This window comes from Hoplias malabaricus, chromosome 12 (genome assembly GCF_029633855.1).
Source record: "Hoplias malabaricus isolate fHopMal1 chromosome 12, fHopMal1.hap1, whole genome shotgun sequence".
NCBI lineage: Eukaryota > Metazoa > Chordata > Actinopteri > Characiformes > Erythrinidae > Hoplias > Hoplias malabaricus.
In genome coordinates this window covers 30,603,290-30,625,167 of record NC_089811.1, presented here as the reverse complement: position 1 = coordinate 30,625,167, position 21,878 = coordinate 30,603,290, and the positions used below count along the sequence as shown (strand labels likewise).

Sequence of the window (21,878 nt, the reverse complement as noted above, 5' to 3'; positions counted from 1 at the left end):
AAGGACTTTTTAAAGACTGAGATATTCGCTACACACTCCTTAAATGCCTTGTCCCATAGTCGCTGTATTTGAATATCTTTCCAAACTTTGTTTGGAACACAGTCATTTTTAAATACATAGCCATACTCAGCATTTACTTTTTTTATGCATTATTTTTTATGTCAACTGGGTTATTTAAGTAGCAGACAGAATATTTTATAGTGTGCTAAGAACTCACAGCTTTCTGGATTCCAGTGGATCAAAAAAAAAAAAAAAAAGATTCTGAGAATAAGTCAGAAATCTGATAAAAAAAAAAATTGGAAACAATTTCGAGAATAATGTCAGAATAATTCAGAGAATAATGTCGGAATAATTCTAAGAAAAGTGTTTGAAAAATATACACGCTGCAAGTATAATTGGGGCAGACACAACCAAAGTGTGATTGAGAAACATGTGTTGCTGAAGTCATACTATGGTAAAGATTTCAGGAATAAATACTCAGTTCTCTGCCACATCAAGCCCAGCTAACAAAATTATGTTCTCAGAACGTTCCCCTAATGTTTCATTTTGGTTGTGGGAACATTGCACGGGAATGTTCCCTAAACGTGAATTTGTCCAGTTTTTTTAATGTTCTCAGAACGTTTTTTTAAAGTTACAAAAACAGAGTTCCACTCGCTCCGGATCGATCATTTTCGTGATCATTAATTGTATCCTGTGAAACTACATAACCTCTTCAGAATAAATGGGTTCTTGCACCGATTTAGGGTTTAATACTAATCACAATCTGGTCCTGATGTGGAAGAAAACTGAGTGTTTATTCCTGAAATCTAGTATGACTTAAGCAACACACTGCATTCCACAATTACACTATGGTTTTGTCTGCCTCATCATACATGCAGCAGATTAATCTCAGAAATACTCTGAGATTTTTCTCTGATTTATTCCGAGGTTATTCTTATAACTTTATTCATATATATATAATCAGTGGCGGATACTGGTCTTTCAAGGAGGGGAAGCTCAGTTTTGGCCTACATCATAAAATGTGTCGGTTTATTTATACGTAAATTCTACAAGAAAATGATCTGTGACCCTGTCGTACCAACAAGGCGTCTTTTCCAGGGACTTGACTAGTGTCCTCTCAATGGCCAGCAGAGCTAGGCTGCTTAAACGGCCTTGGCCCATGTGAAGTGTGTCCGCCTGTGAGTGCTTTGACTGGAGTCAAGCCAGCCTCCACTTGGAAAAGCTTGGTCAAGCTAGACCCCACTTAGTTTTGGTGGAACTGCGTATTCTGAACATTACGGTAAGAGCGTGTAGAGGAACGAATTTCAAAAGACAATCGAAAGACAAAAGTCACTGACAGGAAATCTATGTAATAAATAAAATAATTTTCTAAACAAATAATAAATGGATAAACAACAAATATTTCTTATTTTGTGGAAATAATGAAGATTTCAGAACATGACACTCAAGTCACTCTGATGCCATTTCAAAATAAATGCCCTTTGTGTTGTCCCATCTCTGTAAATTTAATTCCAAATTATATAATTATTAAAAGGAAACCTTTAGTTTGCACAGAACAATTTAACTTCATAATCATAGTACAACACCTGATTATATTACTCACTGAATATCAAATCATTCTGGTGTGTCATTTCAAAATAAAGGCCCTTTGAATTGTCCCACTTCTGTATATTTAATTCCAAATTTAGATCATTATTAAAAGTGAACCATTAGTTTGCACAGAACAATTTCACTTCATAATGATAGTACAACACCTGATTATGTCACTCACTTAACATCAAGTCATTCTGATGTGTCATTTAAAAATAAAGGCCCTTTGAATGGTCCCGTTTCTGTAAATTTAGTTCCAAATTCATATAATTAATAAAAGGAAATCATTAGTTTGCACACACCATTTTCACTTCATAATGATAGTACAACACCCGAATATGTCTCTCACTTAATATCAGGTCATTGTGGTTAGTAATGCCAGAACAACAGCCATGTAAATGACAATTTAACTGTTGTATTTCCTTTATGTTTAAACTGGAATACTCGCGTTATTACACACCAGGTTCAATTTGTAACAATGATAGTACAGCACCTGAGTGTGTCAATTATTTAATAACAAAACATTGTGGTTTTGTGTTTTAACATTGAATTTGGCATCTCATTTATATTCCTAACAATATATGACTGGTTCACAATGTTATGAAATTAATTGTTTCCTTTTTCATGCAGAACAAAGTAACATCAGAGCACAATGTTCATGTTATGCACAGTCGTCAGATCTATCCTTCTAACTGACATTATTTATAACTATGTGGTGTGGTTGCTCTACCTCAAAAACAGGGAACTTCATAAATGGATATAATGCTTTTAAACATGAGACAAGCATATAATGAAATTTTTTAGCAAAATTATATCTATTCAAAACAAACCCAGGTAATACTCACAGCTCATCAATCACAGTGGACATTTATGCTTACTTTAAATTATGTGTTTTAATAATTAACTGAATTAATAATTATCAGTGAATTATTCCTGCAATTCATCTTATCAGTCTATGCATTATTATTATTGTTGTTGTTGTTGTAGTAGTAGTTTTATTTGTCTGTAAATATTTTATATAGTATATTCAATGGTAATCATTCAATTCATGTATGTGAAATTGTGTAATCTGCCTGTGTATAGTCACATATATAGATTTTTTCTCTGTGTAATATATCTTCTTATGTGTAACATGCTTGGTGAAATAAAGTGTTCTATGTACCACAATAAATTGTGTACATTCAGCTGAACAAACAAATTGTAATGTCTACATCATTGCCTGCACCATTGCCTATGATATATACTGAGATGTGTTTATCTTATTGGTCTTACTGAAATGGGTCAATGGTTAGAGACAGGGCTTGGTACCAGAAAGTTGCTGGTTCGATCCCCAGGACAGGCAGGAACATCCATGGCTGAAGTTTCCTTGAGCAAGGCACTGAACCCCCAAATGCTCTCCGGGCGCTGTGGATGGCTGCCACCTCTCTGGGTGTGTATTCACAGCCCCTAGTGTGTGCATGTGTTCTCTGCCACAGATGGGTTAAATGCGGAAGACAAATTTATAAAAATTCCACATTCCACATTGCACTGGATCGTGGAGTATGTTTTAGTGAGATAACTAAGAATATGGACATTATTTTAAAACTGTGTTGAAAATGTTTTTGAGGGCCACTACAATGACCATAAATCTGTTTGGTAATGTTAATTTTATTAAAGTTTCTTCAGTCTGATGTCAATTCGTTCTGCATGAAAAAGGAAACAATTAATTTCATAACATTGTGAACCAGTCATATATTGTTAGGAATATAAATGAGATGACAAATTCAATGTTAAAACACAAAACCACAATGTTTTGATATTAAATAACTGACACATTCAGGTGCTGTACTATAATTGTTACAAATTGAAACTGGTCTGTAATAACAAGAATATTCCATTTAATAACAGTTTAAACATAAAGGAAATACAACAGTTAAATTGTCATTTACATGGCTGTTGTTCTGGTATTGCTAACCAGAATGACCTGATATTAAGTGAGAGACATACTCAGGTGTTGTACTATCATTGTGAAGTGAAAATGGTGTGTGCAAACTAATGATTTCCTTTTATTAATTATATGAATTTGGAACTAAATCTACAGAAACGGGACCATTCAAAGGGCCTTTATTTTTAAATGACACATCAGAATGACTTGATGTTAAGTGAGTGACATAATCAGGTGTTGTACTATCATTATGAAGTGAAATTGTTCTGTGCAAACTAATGGTTTCCATTTAATAATTATATAAATTTGGAATTAAAGTTACAGAGATGAGACGACACAAAGTGCCTTTATTTTGAAATGACACATCAGAATGACTTGATGTTAAGTGAATGACATAATCAGGTGTTCTACCATCATCATTAAGTGAAATTGTTCTGTGCAAACGAATAGTTTCCATTTAATAATTATATAGATTTGAAATTAAAGTTACAGAGATGGGACAACACAAAGTGCATTTATTTTGAAATGACACATCAGAATAACTTGATGTTAGGTGAGTGACATAATCAAGTGTTGTACTATCATCATGAAGTGAAATTGGTCTGTGCAAACTATTAGTTTCAGTTTAATAATTATATAAATTTGGAATTAAATTTAGAGAGATGTGACCATTCAAAGGGCCTTTATTTTGAAATGACACATCAGAATGACTTCATATTCAGTGAGTGACATAATCAGGTGTTGTACTATCATCATGAAGTGAAATTGTTCTGTGCAAACTAATGGTTCACTTTTAATAATGATCTAAATTTGGAAATAAATTTACAGACATAGGACAACACAAATGGCCTTTATTTTGAAATGACACACCAGAAAGACTTTGTATTAAGTGAGTGACATAATCATGTGTTGTACTATGATTATGAAGTGAAATTGTTCTGTGCAAACTAAAGGTTTCCTTTTAATAATGATCTAAACTTGGAATTAAATTTAGAGATAGGACAACACAAAGGTCCTTTATTTTGAAATGATACATCATAATGACTTCATATTCAGTGAGTGACATAATCAGGTGTTGTACTATGATTATGAAGTGAAATTGTTCTGTGTAAAGTAATGGTTCACTTTTAATAATGATCTAAATTAGGAATTAAATTTACAGAAATGGGACAACACAAATGACCTTTATTTTGAAATGACACATCAGAATGACTTGATATTCAGTGAGTAATATAATCAGGTGTTGTACTATGATTATGAAGTGAAATTGTTCTGTGCAAACTAATGGTTCTCTTTTAATAATGATCTAAATTTGGAATTAAATTTACAGAAATGGGACAATTCAAAGGGCCTTTATTTTGAAATGACACATCAAAATGACTTCATATTAAGTGAATGACATAATCAGGTGTTGTACTATCATTATGAAGTGAAATTGTTCTGTGCAAACTAATGGTTTCTTTTTAATAATGATCTAAATTTGGAATTAAATTTACAGAAATGGGACAACACAAAGGGCCTTTGTTTTGAAATGACACATCAGAATGACTTGATATTCAGTGAGTGACATAATCAGGTGTTGTACTATGATTATGAAGTGAAATTGTTCTGTGCAAACTAAAGATATCCTTTTAATAATTATATAAATTTGGAAATAAATTTACAGAAATGGGACCATTCGACGGGCCTTTATTTTGAAATGGCACATCAGAGTGACTTGAGAGTCATGTCCTAAAATCTTCATTACTTCCACAAAATAGCAAATATTTGTTGTTTATCCATTTATTATTTGTTTAGAAAATTATTTATTTATTTATTACATAGATTTCCTCCGTAAGTGACTTTTGTCTTTCATTTTGAAATTCGTTCCTCTACACGCTCTTACTGTAATGTTCAGAATACGCAGTGGAGGGGCTCAGCAGCACCCGCTGGACAGAAACTGCGATATAAGTCAGAAAGAGTGATAGAAGTCAGTCTCCAAACACAAGCAGCTACAAAAAACCCACCAGAAATTGAACCTCGATTTGTCGCTAGTCGTTTTTAACAAAGAAAATGTCGCTAAGAGGATTCAGAAAGTCTCAGCTTCAACTCAGAACAGAATGAAAATGTAATGCTCCCACGGATCTTTACACCAAAGGATCGCTGATTCGCTCATTTCGCTGTCAGTCAAAAATGGATTCAGCCTCAGACAGATCATCCAATCATCATGCAGAAGCTGAACGTCCGGGCCAGCCCACTGCCCCATAGATCCCCAGAGGCCAGCATTTATCCAATGGCTCGTCTCGTTTCGCTGCACTTCGCTGCTTCGCTACTGAACTCTGTGGACGTGGTTAAATCAATGTGACTCTGCGGGAATGATGGAGAGGAAAGCCGCGTCCCTACCAGTGATAAAAAGCTGATTCTGAACAAAAGTTGAGTGCGTTGCATCTGATATAATATATATATATATATATATATATATATATATATATATATATATATATATATATATATATATATATATATATATTCGATAATCCTTTCGATATATACATATATATATATATATATATATATATATATATAGCCTTTTCGATAATCATCCTCCTGTCCGGAAGATGGCGGTAAACCCCACACATACGTGTCATCCACCTTAAAGAAGAAGGCGATGGATTCACTATTCACTGAATTGAAACTAAAATTACTTTCTTCTCCCTATTTAGTGCACTACATAGGCAATGAAACTATGGCATCTACGCCATTATAGCGCAACAAAATGTAAGATAACCAGCCATAAAGTTATATACGAATAATACTTTTACTTGTACTAGATATATTACGCAACATTTGGTTGTAGAAGCAGTTGTTTGAGGCCCTATTATGTAGTGTACTATATAGGGTGCAATGAGCCATTTCAGATTGAGCCCGTACTTTTATTTTGAAGAAATAAAAGTCTTCGCTGTTGCATTCCTTTTTTCTACAATCCATATGATTCGTTTTAGCCTTCAAAAAAAAAAAAAAAAAAAAAAAAAAAAGAAACTAACGTCGCCACTAAACAGATCCTCGTCACATATCGAGATTGAAATACCGCACTCTTCTGTTAAACTCTTCTATAAGACTGAGGTTTGAGATGGAGGGTCAGCGCTGGTTGCCTTTGGAAGCGAATCCTGAAGTATGAAGGATTTTACTTTCATTCAGCTGGCTAGCAAATTCGCCTTTCAGTTTATACCCGCTGTATTCTGCCGTGAATCAGATGTTAGCTATTTATAAACAATACTACATTCCACTTAATTTCTCTGTCTCGAAAATGATTTATAAATTTTTTTTTCTGTCTCTGCTTTTCAGGTTATGAATCAAGTGAGTAAATGCTCTTTTTACAAGGTTTTGGAAGTTTTCCCAGAATCTCATTTAGCTAAAACGAATTCAAACTCAAAGGTTTCTGTAAAGTTTTGAAATTGTAGTTAGTCTTCACTCTTAAGTGTTGGATTTCAGATTGGCTTACAACACTAGAAACATGTTTTATTACATGTTTTGTTACATTATATATTGTTTAAACAACCTGTCTTTATCCTTCACAACTAAAGTGACTTTTTATTTTGTGCCTTCAAGATTTTATTTATTTATTTATTTATTTATTATTATTTGATTTGCATTTTCTAAAAAATAAGTTACTATTTCTGTAAGCCTGGTTCTCTAATGCATAAAATATATCTATCTATCAGAGGGGCATTAGTACCCGGCCATTGAGAAGCATCCAATTGCAGAAAGCCTGGTTTGACAGGCAAGAACATGTGTCCAGTCCTGAAGGTGGCCTTCTTCAACCTGCAGATGTGTAGAACCCAACAGCACTCCCCTTTCTTTGAGCACATATTCGCTTCTTGTGCAGCAAGTTGGGCAAACTTGGTGGATTTATCAAATCAATGTTTCAGAGAACAAGGGTTACTCAAATGGTAACCTACTGTACACGCTTATCATCTCATGTCAATTCAAATTAATTGTATTATAATGTTATTCATATGCATTGTTTTGATTTACAATAAGGTGCATAATAATAAATAATAAAGTGCACAAATGTGCAACAATGCAAGACAAGTAGAGTAACAATAAATAACGCAGCGAAAACAACATAGTTTGACCAGTCACTGTTCACGGTGGGTGTCTTGTAAGTGAATTAAAGTGCAGTATTCTATACTGCTATACAATAATGATAAAAAAAATAATGACATTGGAATATAAATATAAATATAGTACACTAATGTAAACATAGTACACTAATCAGCAGCAGAGAGATAGCAGGGATAAATTACTGATGGACGTATACTCTATACACGAGACACTTGGAATCAGAAAAGGATGGTCCTCTCATAGATGTGGTGCTTGACACATCTTTTATAATAGGTTCAACTATCACGGATCAACCCATTTTCCAAGTTGTGTACCCAAAAAAAAGTTATGCAGATGTAGCATTCATTTATTCATTCATTCATACATGTCTGTAACCACTTATCCAGTTCAGGGTCAGGATGGGTCCGGAGCCTACCCGGAATCACTGGGCTCATAGGCGGGAATACACCCTAAAAGAGGTGCCAATCTTTCACAGGGCAACACTCACTCGCACCTAGGGACACGTTTGAGTGGCCAATCCACCTACCAAAGTGTACACCCAGAGGAAACGCACACGGACACGGGGGTCATCGTATGGCCCTGTAGACGTAGCAATATTCCATAAAACTAGGAATCTAGGGTGAAACATGTTGAGTAATGTCTACAATGCCATTGATAGCCCACATCAAGCATGGAGTAAACCAGCAGGGTCGTAGTGACATCGAGATAGTAGTATCTTACAAAAGTGTCGGGAGAGGCACAGCTGGGGCCTGAGCAGATTAGCTGGATTCAGACAGTCCTCTGAAGTGCCATGTTTGGCTTGGCACAGCTGAATATTGGCAAGTTCTGGTGAGCATTCTGGGTTACTGTGTTATAAGATTTTCTCTGTCAGAGTCATGTTGCTTGCCCTGAATGGCAGCTACATTAGGTTTCGGGTCAAGGAACTTTTTGGGCAGAGAGAAAGTTGGATAACCTAGTGGTTGTAGCAGTAAAGCTAGGCAGGCTGGCTGTGCAAAGTGATGCCAGGAAACTTAACAAATTATCGTACTTAGACAATCACACCCAGTAGATGCTATAACAACAGCATTGCACATGTGGTCTCATCTGTCAAGCCAGATTTAATGTAGTTGGATGCTTCTCAGAGGTCAGATATGTCCCTCCCATTGGTGGTTCTCAAATATGAGATGATGAAGAAGCCTTGTAAATTAGCCCAATAAAAACTAAGCCTAATTAAGAGGCTAAATTAAATAATACAATTTAAGCCTAATAATACCTGTATTATCTGTCTTGCTGTGAACTATTGTTCTGTCTTTTATAAATTGTTTTGTGTTGTAGTTTTTACGTCAATTAGGCTTGGTTCCTACCTGGCAGTTTGGAGATGTTTATGGCTTGGACCCAGAGCTCCTCACAATGGTGCCGAGGCCTGTGTGTGCTGTTCTTCTCCTCTTCCCTGTGACAGAGAAGGTAGGACCATAAATCAATCAACTCTTGTGTTCAGTTTAAACCAGTGGATAAAGATGTAATAATTTTGTGATCATTGTGTGTGTTCATATAACCCCATTTAAAAGGACATTTTTGTTGAAAATGGCTACAAAATGTTTTAGGAATACACCATGATATATAATGACTATTAAATAAGGCTTACATTTGGTTGATGATTCAAACCAATATTTGACAATGCATATATTATTCTCTGTAAGAGCAGGTCATTTAGCGGACCTGGACTACTTTGTTAAAATTGCTTTTGTAGTTGTTTGTATGTGTTGCTGCTTTTAAATACAAGCTATTCAGTGAGTCTAAATAGTAAAAAAAAATTACTTTAATTAAAAAAAGATGGTACAGTATCACTTTTGTCAATCATGTATTTTAAGATATTCCACACCCTCCATTTTTAAAGATAACTATATTTAATTGTAATATTGAATGAAGTGAGAGATCACTGAACGAATCTGTGACCCTGTCATTAAAGTCTCTCTAAACACTTTAGGGTACTCTGTCCTCACTTGGAGACTCCTTATTAGCTCAGTCTGTGTGTTAGTCTGGTCTAGGTGAAGGCATTAGGAAAGCCACTGCAAAAGCTTTGTTCTTTGGTCTGCTATTTCTATTCATACAAAAATTGATTACCTCCGGATACCAGGGATGGGTGTAGGAACAGTATCAGCAAAAACCTTGATTTGGTGTTGGAGGAAGAAAAGGAATTCAATCCAGTAGTGTCACAATCATCTCCATAAGTAACACAGCCTACAAATGGCACAGAATTTTAGCAAAACAAGCTGAAAAGTCTGACATATTAAAATCAGTAATCACATGATTATGTCAGTAGGTAACGGTAGAATTTGGACAGTGACAGCCATTTATTTATTATTTTATATATTTATTTGTTTCATTTTTTTCAATATATTGGATCAATTCACAAGCAATCTGTGTTTGGACTGAAAAGAAAAAAATTGATTCACATTATTTAAATAATAATAGTTATTTAAATGTGTCCCTTTCTGTTTCCTGCTTTTAAAAAAATGAAAAATACAAATGTGTTGGTGAAAAATAATTTTATTTTATATTTGTACAGTATGAATCGTTTAGACTGGAGGAGGAAGCACAGATTAAAACACAGGGACAAGAAGTGTCATCAGAGGTGTACTTCATGAGACAAACCATTGGAAATGCATGTGGCACTATAGGATTGATTCATGCAGTGGCAAATAACCAAGATCACCTTGAGTTTGGTAAGTCTGTGTCTTTATAGGTTTCAAACTACAAGCTGTATAATCAGCTGTCTGTATAGCCATAGTATTTTTACATGTGGTACCCTTTAACAATGATGTATTTGTTTGTTTTTGTCTATGATAATAACTTGCCCAATAAGATACCTTACTATGGTACATTATTCGTTTTCAGAGCCCAACTCTCCACTGAAAACATTTATAGTGCAATCTTCTAAGTTGAATCCAGAGGAAAAAGCAGCTTTCCTTGAAAAAGATGAGGTTTGTTGTATATAGCTGATATGTTTACTAGTATAATTTATGCTGTGAAATATGCTGTTTAATTGGGTATTTATTTTGTTAATTGCAGAGTATCCGTGTAACACATGAGTCAAGTGCTCAAGAGGGCCAGACAGAGGTTAGTGTCTTTTAAAGCGTAATACACTGGAGTCTTTATTATATTAGTGTCTATATTAATGTATATATTATATGTCTATATTAATTAAGTCATTGACAATAGCGCTTTTTTTTTTTTGACCGAATATTTGAGGTGCACTGATTTTTTTTTTTGCCATCACAATTAGGCTCTATTCATCAATATTCATTCATTATCTGTGACCGCTTATCCAGTTCAGGGTCGTGGTGGGTCCGGAGCCTACACACATTCACTCACACGCTCACACCTACGGAAACCCACGCAGACAAGGGGAGAGCACACCAAACTCCTCACAGACAGTCACCCGGAGCGGGACTTGAATCCACAACCTCCAGGCCCCTGGAGCTGTGTGTCTGTGACACTACCGGCTGCACCACCATGTTGCCCTATTCATCTTTTTTTTTTTGTTATGTGTTAATAGAAATTATCACAAGAAGTTCTATATCATGGCTTTTATTTCATCTTCACTTCTGTAATGATTTTAATAAAGTTGTAGCATTAAAATGTTTGTTTTACATAAGTTTTAATAAGGTCTGTCCAAACCACTACTGCATGGACACCACAACATGCAGTAGAGCAGAACAGATAAATGCTGCTTTTCCTGCAGTGTGCACTTAGTAACCAAAGGATTCCTCACAGAATAAGGCACTTGCCAGAATGTGTTGTAATATGCTGGGTAGTTTAACATTAGCTATAATTTGTGGGTCATGCATTAAAAGAAACAGTAAAACCCTCAATTACACACAATTACATTTATGAATTTTAACTCTGCTTATCTAAAAGGCTCCAAGTATAGATGAGAAGGTGGACTTGCACTTTATTGCATTTGTAAATGTTGGAGGACATTTATATGAGTTGGGTAAGTAACTGGTTATATTTAAGCATGATTTATTTCATGACAAATGTAGATTTTTCAAAAAATGGTGCATAAAACCTTTGTCACTTTTTATGTCATTATATATTACCTTGCAGATGGACGAAAACCTTTTCCAATCCTTCATGGAAAAACCACAGATGACAGTTTTCTTGAGGTGAATATTGTCCTCCATCAGTAATACTTTGCAGGCTCCAGCATTACAGATTGAATTTATTCAGTTAATAAATTAAATTTAAAACTACATGCAGGTAGTTAAGTATAAACTGATGGTATACTGTATGTCCTAATTTATCTCTACACCACTTCTAATTACTGAATGCAGTGGAATAGGGATGCTCCTGAACGTATGTAACCTTTCCCAATACCAAGCATCGACAAGTGGGATATGTAATCCCTCAACACTGGAATTTCTAGCACTTAAACTACATGTTCCAGAGATTTGAGCTCACTAATATTTTTGTGGCAGAATGCAATAAGATCCTCTCTTCAATGTTCCAACATCTAGTGTCAAGTCTTATGAGAATAGTAGAGGTAACTGTTACTAGGGCGAGTTGGAATGTGTAGGGATTGGGTCAGTCTCCCTCACAGAAGTACAGCCAAGTACTAACATTTTGAATGGGCGTATTCAATTGCAAGAAAAATTTAGTCCATGACTAGTCTTAATCTCTGTCTAGAAAATTGACTCATAGTGTATGTTACTGTGATGATGGGAATTCAGAAAAAAAACTCAACTTAATTCTCCTTTTTGTATTTAGATCTCTTATTTATGAATAATTACTTTGCCTGTTTGTTTTCAGGATGCTGCTGAGGTCTGCAAAAAATTTATGGCACGTGATCCCCAAGAGCTGCGCTTCACTGTCGTGGCTCTCTCCAAAGTTTGAACCACTAATCCACCTATTGTTTTCCTAAAAGAAAACTGCCAATCATTCTCAAGTGCTGAAAACATTAGAATGTTTGCATTTTTACAAAATAGATTTTGATAAAAAAACAGTTTTGTTTATTACAGCTACTAATGTCCCTGACCTTATGTACGGTTATGAGACTGAAATGCGGTTAGAAATTGTGAATGATTGAACTTGAATCCATATTAAACTCAATCGTCATATCAGAAGTTAAATTATTACTTGCATTGAATATTTACTTACTTATTTTCTCTGCTGCCAAGCAACACTAATTTAGAACTTAATGGTTTTCTCTAAGCATCAAAGAGGATTGGTCAGACAGATACTCCAAATGTGTGTCTTGCTGTGGTGGATAAGATTATGGGTGTATTAAAGGTCAAGCTCTTTATAAATATTGGCGTGTCATGGATTTTTATGGCTACTATCAGTGTTTCTAATAGAAACATTACTTATTTTCAGGTTACAAATACTTCTTGCATCTCTATCCTCAGTTAATTAAAATTCTTATTATTGAATGCAATTAAATTACTCTGACTGTGTTAGTGTAATATTCTTACAGTGATTTCCTTGCCATATGAGGTACTTTCAGACGTCTTTGCAAAAACCAAAATTTAAAAACAATCGATTTTTTTGTCTACCTTTCAAAGCTGACATAGAAATCACAGAGAATACAACAACCTGGACATGTCTCATGTCTGTAAAGACATGTTACAGTAACATATCATTTAAAACTACTTAAATGTTGTCCTGAAGTGTGTTAATCTCTCTTTAGTATGTTCCACCTTTTATTCAAAAGAAAACTGGGGAGTAAAATGAATGAAATAACACCTTTATCCCCATATGAAAAGCAAATCACCTCAGCTAGTGTATTTCTTGTACTTGAGTAAGTATTAATGGATTTATATCCATTATATATATATATATATATATATATAAAGAGAGAGAGAGAGAGAGAGAGAGAGAGAGAGAGAACTACTTTTACTACTCTACAAGGTAATAAGTTACCTTGATGGCATATATGCTGTTTACAGTATGACGCCACAAGGGGGAGCAGCGCTTTATTTTCAACTCGAACTGAGAGAAACCTGTACACTTCAGTAAAGTACACAAGTACACAGCTGTTAAGGGTAAGTCCTGAGCTTTTCTGGAATTTTTTTTTATTCGTGCATAAGCCTACGTATTAACCCAGCAAATTTGGTAGTAACCCAGGAGTTTGTAGTAAGTATAAAACGTGATTTTATTGTAGCTGAATTATCTTTGGTTCAAGATGTGTAACCGAGAGTGAGACGTTCCTGAGCAGGTAAATACCGGAGTGAACTGAACTCGTTTCTTTCTGGACTTTCAGGAGACATTTCCATGGTTGGCGACATTTCTCCATAAAACTACATTGAATTCTCTAAAGAAGGATTTTTAAAAAACCTCAATACAAATAGGCACGAAATGTATTACGGCGGAACTTTCAGAAGTACAAAATGCCGTTTTACGTGTAGTAAGTTGTGCTTTTCTCTAGGTAACAAAGATTTTAGCGTTTTTAAATTTGGGTTACGTTAATATTGCGAGTCAATGAATAAGGTATTTCTCCATACTGTGTAAAATAAGGAGTGACAGGGAACATGAGGTGTGTGTGTGTGTGTGTGTGTGTGGGCGGGGGCAGTGTTCTAAAACTCGACTTAAAAAGTGAGACGGAGTAATTGCTAGAAGTTTTTTTTTCTTTTATATACTGTAAAACCCATTCGGAAACGAACAGAACCTTCCCTCAGAGGCACGAGGTGCTGAGTTGGTTCCTGGTGGAGGTGTGATGGAGGAGAAGGGGCTGCTGGATTACTGTGATGAAGCTTGTTTAGAAGCACAGAGGTGGATGGAGGTAAGAGCTTTTCGTATTCTAATTCAAAATGATCGTTTGTACAGGTAGTGCTTACCTGTCTGCCTTAAAAAATTAGCTTATAAGCTGACATAATTGTGTGTCACACTACAATTAAACATTTAGGAATACAATGTCAGGACCACCACATACTAACTTTATGTTAATTGAAACTAATTTAGAGCATAGAAGGTTTTGATGTGATCTCATTTTATGCCATTTGCTTTTGAGTTCATTTGATCTTTTTCTTTCATTGATATTGTCTTTTCCTTTATTATTATTTATTTGTAAATATATATATATTTGCCTTTAACTACTGATGATAACGGTAGTATCCACTGAAAAGTGTGGCATTTTTTTTCATGCAATTTATCATAATGCAGTAAATGAATGCCAGATATTTAAGCATGCATTTCAAATGGCCTTACAATTACAGCTATGGCAGTTTATAGCTCAGACAAAATTACAATTAAAATGTTTGTGTTAAGAAAACTTTGAAGGACACACTGATGATTTTTTTTTAATATTATAAAAAGTAATATTAAGCTATGTCTTCATTTTTGTATCTAAAGGAATTCTCTTCTTATAAATACATTTCATAGACAACTTAGAAAATTAATTTTTAAACAATTTGAAAATGTCTTAATTAATCAAACATGTGACAGTCCTGTATTCTCTTCATAAATACGCATTTTGTTGGTGGGGCTTGTGAATTCTTTACTCAGCGGGAGATGGCAGGCCAGAGCAATGGCTGTAACTAAACAAATATTGTTCTTATTTCATGAGGGGTGAATCTGAATGCTTTCACTGTGACATCAGCCCCTCACACTTACACACTGGTTCATTGTCATGGCCACTGTGCCTTGTCAGGACTGTTTCAGAACAACCTGGTGCTGATTGCTCTCCTACATAGAAAAGTTTTGTGTCCTTGGACTTCTGGTTTGAGAGATTAACGGGTTGCAAGGCGTGAGGGCACACTTGACAGAGCAGTAAGTTGTGTATGTGAGACAAGAAATGGCAAGTTGTTAAAGTGGGCTGAATGGTCTGGAGTCTGTCACATGCACACATTCTTTCACCAGACTCCAAGGCTGTGGCTTTAGACATTCCTGTTTTGCCTCAGTGATGGCTTTAGTTTGAAGGGTATATCTGACAATTAGCTAAGGTGCAGGCCACTGTAAAAATGACTAAGAAAACAAGCTTTAGTGAAACTCTAGAGAGGCCTGGACAATAAAAGGCAAAATAAGAGGACCATTGATAATTCAACCAATAAAGCTAGAGGTTAAAAGATTTGTGGTCTTCTTTCAGTGCTTATTTTGCATAAATTATAATTATAAATTATAACTGTTACAGTGATCGATCTTTGGTGAATGTGTTCTATTTAAAACTCATTTCAGTTTCTTGTTTATGTTGTGCTCTGTATGGCAACGGAGGTACCTGTATTTATCTATTTAAGCCTTCCTGTATTGACAGTTCAATATATTTAACATGAAAGCAAATATTTAAAGAGTTCTGAGAAATGTAGAAAACTGAATATTATATTGTTCAGTTTGATATAATCATATTTGTTCTTTACAACTGACTTTGGTCTTTAGTGTGGTCTTTCAAAGTTAATGTTTTTCGTATGAAATTGATTGCAATTGCTAGATTAGCACTTTTTGTGTGGCTTATGCTCAGTGTTGTGTCTCATTAGTGTTCATAGTATACTGTGATTGCTTAAGGATTAAAATGCTTTGACCCTATTAATGATGGGCTGTATTGCATGTGTTCTAACAGCCTGACTGCTTCTGTTAGACTGAACAAAAGCATTGTGTGATGCTAATATGTAATTGCTTGACATTCAGGCTCGCCATCACATTCTTATTGCTGCCAAATATACTTGTACATTACATCCCAAATTTACTCAGTTTGTAGCTTGTATATTGTAAATTATAAAATAATAGTAAATTATAAAATAGGTATTGTTAAATCTCAGTAGTAGATTTTTCTCAAAGGTCTCTATGCTTGTTACTTTACCAGATTAGATGAAGTTGTTAGATTAAGGTTGATCTTGCAACTTCCCATTACACATACTACTAATAGAAATCTTATTTTCCTGCTTAAATGCATTTTAGCAGAGATTACAAGTGATATAAGATAGTAAGTCTGTGATGGCAGGTAATCCATATATTGACTAAATGGCTTAATGCCTTTGAAATAGGTAAAGAAGGTATCTTTGAAAAAGGAACTAGGTCATTAATGATGAAGCTGGAAAACAATTCAAATTGTTGTCAGAGTTATCTTAAGTTATAGGAGTGAATCCTTACAGCCTGGCATCCTTACAGGTTCTGGGCATTTAAGGGGTTATTATCGGTGTCTTAAATTCATCCATTAGTGTAACAAACTGTAATCACAGGAATATAGCATTTTTAGATGGCCACTGTAATGATTGATACCAAAAATAAACAGCAGGGGTCAGGATTTCATGTTAAATCACTACAGAATGGATTTTTGTAAATTAACGAAGACATATTTGCTTTTTTTTTTTTGTTTTTGTATTACTTGACAGTAGGGGCGGAGCCAGGGGGTGGCCAATGGCGGTCAAGGCCACCATAAAATAATGTCCCTCCGCCCCGTGAATAATGGTCTCAGGCTGGCCACCACTATGAAAATTGTCTGGCTCCACCACTGCTTGACAGATGTACAGATTGGCAGCAGTGCCTTAAGCAAACAGAGGATTTAAATAAAATTCCAAGTGTATTTTGGATACCAGTCTAATTTCAAATCAAATTAATGCATTATAAAATAAATTAGAAATGGATTACTTTGGATGGTTTGGTCCTTAGGAATGTCAAAATGGACCAAAACATCCCTCCAAAATTGTTGAAAAAAATCTCAGAAACTTTTCATATTTTGTGCACTAGTACTTTACAGGGTCATTATATATGGTCAGATTGGCAGCAGGAGCCACATTTCAGGACTGCCCAGAAGTTTGCCTTTTTTTTCCCTTACTCTTTGTAGTTTTGGAGACATAGTATATGTGTAGTAAAGCTGTGCATCAAAAAGAAGAGAACAAAAGGAGCATGGCACGCTCACAGGATTTTTAGTTAACGCCTGTTGATCCTAGCTTAGCCAGTTCTACCTGTTCCTTTCACACAGGCCTCCTGAGACTGCTATTACCCGGTGTCACATAATAGTCAAATGTTTTCTGTTACAGTTTTTAAACTAGATGATTTTTACTTTGTTTGGATGGAAAAGCATAATTCAGCCTGAAAGTTTAAAGTTTTACAGCGAAGACACTACAGGTAAATATTTGCCAGTTTGTTTTATAAGCCTTAAAGCAACACTATACAATATTTTTACTTTAAAATTTCATCTTCAGTATCAGTGTGATATTCCGGTTACATGTAATACGGAGAATAGAGCTTTTGTCATTGCTACTCTGGTCTCAGCACTGCAGAAACTGCACTATGCACCTTTAGAAGGAGGGCAGTATGTAGACTCAAACTGACAAAACAGACTAAAACTGTTTCACCCGCTGTGTCTTGCTGTAAGGAGATTTTTTAAAAATAAAGTCAGTTTATGTATGTGTATTATGTTTATTATTTACATCACAGAACATAAAGTCATTATATTACTTTTCTCCCAGCATTACTGTACTGATACAGGAGCTCTGGGTACTTGCCATTACAGTGTACCAATCTAATACGTGTGCGCTTCTGGTATCTTCTGCTTACACTCTATAGACTATACCCCACTGTTGAAACTGGGGTCATTCTGTGTTTAGGGTTAATGCAGGCTTTGACTATATCTTACATTATTTTAAATAGAATCAGTGCCCATACCTATCCAGATTTTGGGATAGGTCCATCAATCCATACATCAGACAATTCTTTTTTCACATATGCAGTCTGCATTTTATTACTAATATATTACAAAACAGTCAGTATGTATTATCAGATGACATTTGCCAGTGACAGCATGTGTTGTAATCAGAGTGCAAACACAATGTGTCCGTGCTTCGCTGAGTGGTTAAGCAAAAACAATGGGGTGCCTCTCTATATCCTGCAGCAGCAGTTTCTTGAGATCACTGGAAAGGCATGAGCACTGTATGCTGTTTTGTCACATTCTTCCAGATGCTCTTTTTTTCTGTGGTTTGGCTGCTGGGCTACTGCCCTGTTTGCTGAAGGACTTTGAGCCATGTGAGCAAATCCAATGTCTCACTTGAAAATACACTCTACTGGTGTGCTGGTCATTTTGGGATAACACCTTGCAGTCTGGAATGTTCCTCTAATTGCACATCTTACCTTCTTACTCAGTGACTGTTGCTTCCTGTGTTTGTTCTCTACACACAGGCAGTCACTAAGAAGAAGTTTGGGAGCAACAATTTCCGGAGTTCTCTGGAGAATGGAGTTCTTTTGTGTGAGTAAGTAGTCCTATTTTTACAAGTGTAATCTTGTTGATTTGGTAGCTCTAAATTACGTTCCTACTTAATGTTTCATGTTTTCAGAAAGTGGTTTTGATCCAGTGTTGTTACCCACATTGATGGTAATAATGTATTTCACGTGATATGTTGCATGCTACCGCATAGATTATAATGAGAAAGGGAATATTTTTGGTGTAACGCATGGAAAGTATACGTAACTCAGCATGCTTCTGTAAGAACTTTACTATAATAGCAGTACATTATTCCTCTCTGATAAAGGCAACATACTTGAAATTAGCGTTTGCATTATGAGTTCCTGAAATTCCTCCAGAGTTGTCCCATTGTAAAGGGTGTGGTGTTATACACTGCCCTGCCCCTTCCAGTAATTTTTGTCTTTAAAAGGTTTTGTCATCTTGTAGCTAGTCATACATATAAATGCAGCTTCAGATCACCTCCATGCCAGCCAATGAAAAAGAATCTTGAAAAGAGTTGAAAGAGAGGCTGTGGTGAAGCATTATACAGAGACAAGCTCTGAGTTTACAGTGAGATGGAGCTGCTGGGTCAGTCTGCGTGGAGTGTGGGTTTACTCAGGGTAGTGCAAGCTCAGGGCTTTTAGTTCCATTTATGAACCTGACTGGATGGTTCTGAGCTGATGCGTGGGTAGCAGCACCTTTGTATTGACATGCTGGTGTCAGATGAGTGACTCAGCAGCCTAATGATGAGCTCCGTTCATTACAGAATCTTACTGCACCCTTCTCTGTACGCAGTGCTGCACACAACTTACTACTTAATTATAGTTTGCACTGAGCCAGTAACTCTGCTGTGACCACAATATGGAATAACAGAATGGGTGTATTGCCTGAAGAAAGTGCCTTTCTAGATGTAACGCTAGTCACTTTTATCCATATGAACATATTTTTGAGAAATGTGTAAACAAACATTTACACATGACACATAATTCTCCTGTTTTGTGTGTCCAGTTCCAGCCTTAATTTTTTAATATTTAAACAACAAAAACAAAAATGTTATAAAATGCAAGTTATTTGTTTTGACAGGATATTTTTCTATAGGTCGCTTGTACAAGTGTTTCTGGACTGGTTGTGATTTAAGGGTTATAAAAGATGTGCTGTAATTAGTACTCATGTATTAGTACACACTGAGAAAATACATTTTTAAACTATGTGGTGGCACGGTGGTGCAGCAGGTAGTGTCGCAGTCACACAGCTCCAGGGACCTGGAGGTTGTGGGTTCGATTCCCGCTCCGGGTGACTGTTTGGTGGGTTCTCCCTGTGTCCGCGTGGGTTTCCTCCCACAGTCCAAAAACACATGTTGGTAGGTGGATTGGCGACTCAAAAGTGAATGTGTGTGTGTGTTGCCCTGTGAAGGACTGGCACCCCCTCCAGGGTGTATTCCTACCTTGCGCCCAATGATTCCAGGTAGGCTCTGGATCCACTGGATAAGCGCTTACAGATAATGAATGAATAAATGTGTTAAGTTCATTCACCACAGTAATTCTCGTATTAATGGCAGTCCACTGATCTCTTCTAATGAATATTTCATTTATAATGATAAATGAGAGCTACATGCTTAAATAATCCATTGGTTCTTACGTTTGAATCAGGTGAGCTGACTAAGGTAATAGTTAAAACTGTGCATGGCAGTAGGTCCCCAAGAGCAGAGTTACTCAATATTTTTTGAGTGTTAATTGACTGAATATTGCTCATTATCCAAAATCTAGTTGAGATTTTTCAAAAATATTGTAATTCTGTTCTCTACAAGACAAGCCTTTGTGGAAACAGGTTTTGTATTGCTACAGCATGTTCCAACAGGAGCCAGTCTTTTTTATTTAACATCAGTCGATGATTTAGTTAACCAAATGCATGTGTTAAGCATTAAAAGTTTAAACTGTTTGCAGATGCACCTTACTACTCTTTGTGTTCAGTATGAGATTAACTGTTTTTTTTCTTATTCTACCCACAGTCTAATTAACAACATCAAGCCTGGCACTATCAAGAGAGTTAACCGACTTTCCACACCAATTGCTGGCCTCGTAAGTTTTTTTTTTATTGTGTTTCAAACATAGATTTTATTTTATGTCTTTAGAATTGAGCACATCTTGCCCTGTCCAATGAGTGTATAACCAAATGGTTTTCCAACAGTTACTGTAACTAACTGAACAAAAATACAGAAATATTATGAAACCTTTTTACAATAATGCAGTCATAACAGCTTGATATAGCCATAGTGATTAATGAAAAAAGTAAAAATATTAAATAGCCACTTAAATCCTTTTAAGTAAATCCCTTTTGTCAAAATTTGTCAGTTACATTATTTATTGCCTTTTCTTTTCTCTCAAGAGGTAACATTGTACATTTTTTTAAGCCAAGAGCTAAAATAGAGATGTATGAAAATGCTGGTGATGTTGTTCTTTTTTATAGTCCTAAAGTAAATAAATATGGTGCAGTTACTTGAAAAAGCCCTGCCTGTACTGGGGCACCTTGGTTTGAACTGTGGCAAAGCATGCAAGTTCATTTGGTGTCCATTACCCAATAAAACAGCGGGATATTTACCAAGGTAAATCTGAATAAAGATCTCCATGTCCAATAAACATTGCAGCAGTATTTCCGTACAATGATTCCAAACCTGAAATCTACTGAGTATAAACTTTCTTCTGAGTATTGAAATGGCAATGTCCTTACAAAGGCATGCTAAAGAAAACATTTCAAAACATTCCCTGTTTGAAAGATATTAAGATATTATTGCAGTAGTGAAGTTGTTGTTGAATGGCTCTGTAATGACTCTGTAAAAAAAAAAAAAAAAAAAAAAAAAAAAAATCAATATACTTTTTTCTGAAATGCACTAATTCATTCCAATATGTAAGCTTTAAATCTGGTAAAACCAAGGACCATTAGGGCAGGAGTGGAACTCTGTGGTTTAGTGGTCTATTTACTCTTTTTGGCTTTATCCACTGTTTAGTTTCAGCTTGTCCATGGATCAGTTTTCCATAGCAGAGTGCTCAGTGTTCCATCAGACCTCAGAACTGTGGTTTTCCTCTCTGTCCCATTGGATAGTTGATCCTCTTTTTAACAATCTGGATAGGA

The 21,878-nt window shown here is 35.5% G+C and overlaps 2 protein-coding genes across 3 annotated transcripts in view; both read left to right on the top strand.

Moving 5' to 3' along the window:
- The first annotated feature begins 6,476 nt into the window (after positions 1-6,476).
- Positions 6,477-12,890, top strand: uchl3 (ubiquitin carboxyl-terminal esterase L3 (ubiquitin thiolesterase)). 2 transcript variants are annotated; one of them, XM_066686002.1, is made up of 8 exons: positions 6,487-6,850; positions 8,933-9,061; positions 10,167-10,323; positions 10,496-10,581; positions 10,670-10,717; positions 11,519-11,594; positions 11,708-11,766; positions 12,410-12,890. In XM_066686002.1, exons 1-8 carry the CDS (start codon positions 6,842-6,844, stop codon positions 12,491-12,493), a joined length of 648 nt encoding a protein of 215 aa, XP_066542099.1. In that variant the 5' UTR covers positions 6,487-6,841; the 3' UTR covers positions 12,494-12,890. The 2 variants fall into 2 exon arrangements, with proteins under 2 accessions (XP_066542100.1, XP_066542099.1); XM_066686003.1 differs by lacking the exons at positions 11,519-11,594; positions 11,708-11,766; positions 12,410-12,890 and adding an exon at positions 10,930-11,455 and having other exon boundaries at positions 6,477-6,850.
- Positions 12,891-13,627: 737 nt separating this feature from the next.
- Positions 13,628-21,878, top strand: part of lmo7a (LIM domain 7a) — a 39,421-nt gene continuing 31,170 nt past the window's right edge. Inside the window, exons 1-4 of the mRNA XM_066686263.1 lie at positions 13,628-13,641; positions 14,262-14,378; positions 18,707-18,777; positions 20,758-20,827. Coding sequence (XP_066542360.1) covers positions 14,313-14,378; positions 18,707-18,777; positions 20,758-20,827 — 207 coding nt within the window. The 5' untranslated portion in view covers positions 13,628-13,641; positions 14,262-14,312. The remainder of the gene's footprint in view (positions 13,642-14,261; positions 14,379-18,706; positions 18,778-20,757; positions 20,828-21,878) is intronic.

Excerpts from the sequence above, each read along its gene's own strand:
- uchl3 (XM_066686002.1), top strand. Across the intron at positions 10,582-10,669 it reads CTTTCCTTGAAAAAGATGAG|AGTATCCGTGTAACACATGA; the intron begins GTTTGTTGTATA and ends TGTTAATTGCAG. Across the intron at positions 10,718-11,518 it reads CTCAAGAGGGCCAGACAGAG|GCTCCAAGTATAGATGAGAA; the intron begins GTTAGTGTCTTT and ends CTTATCTAAAAG.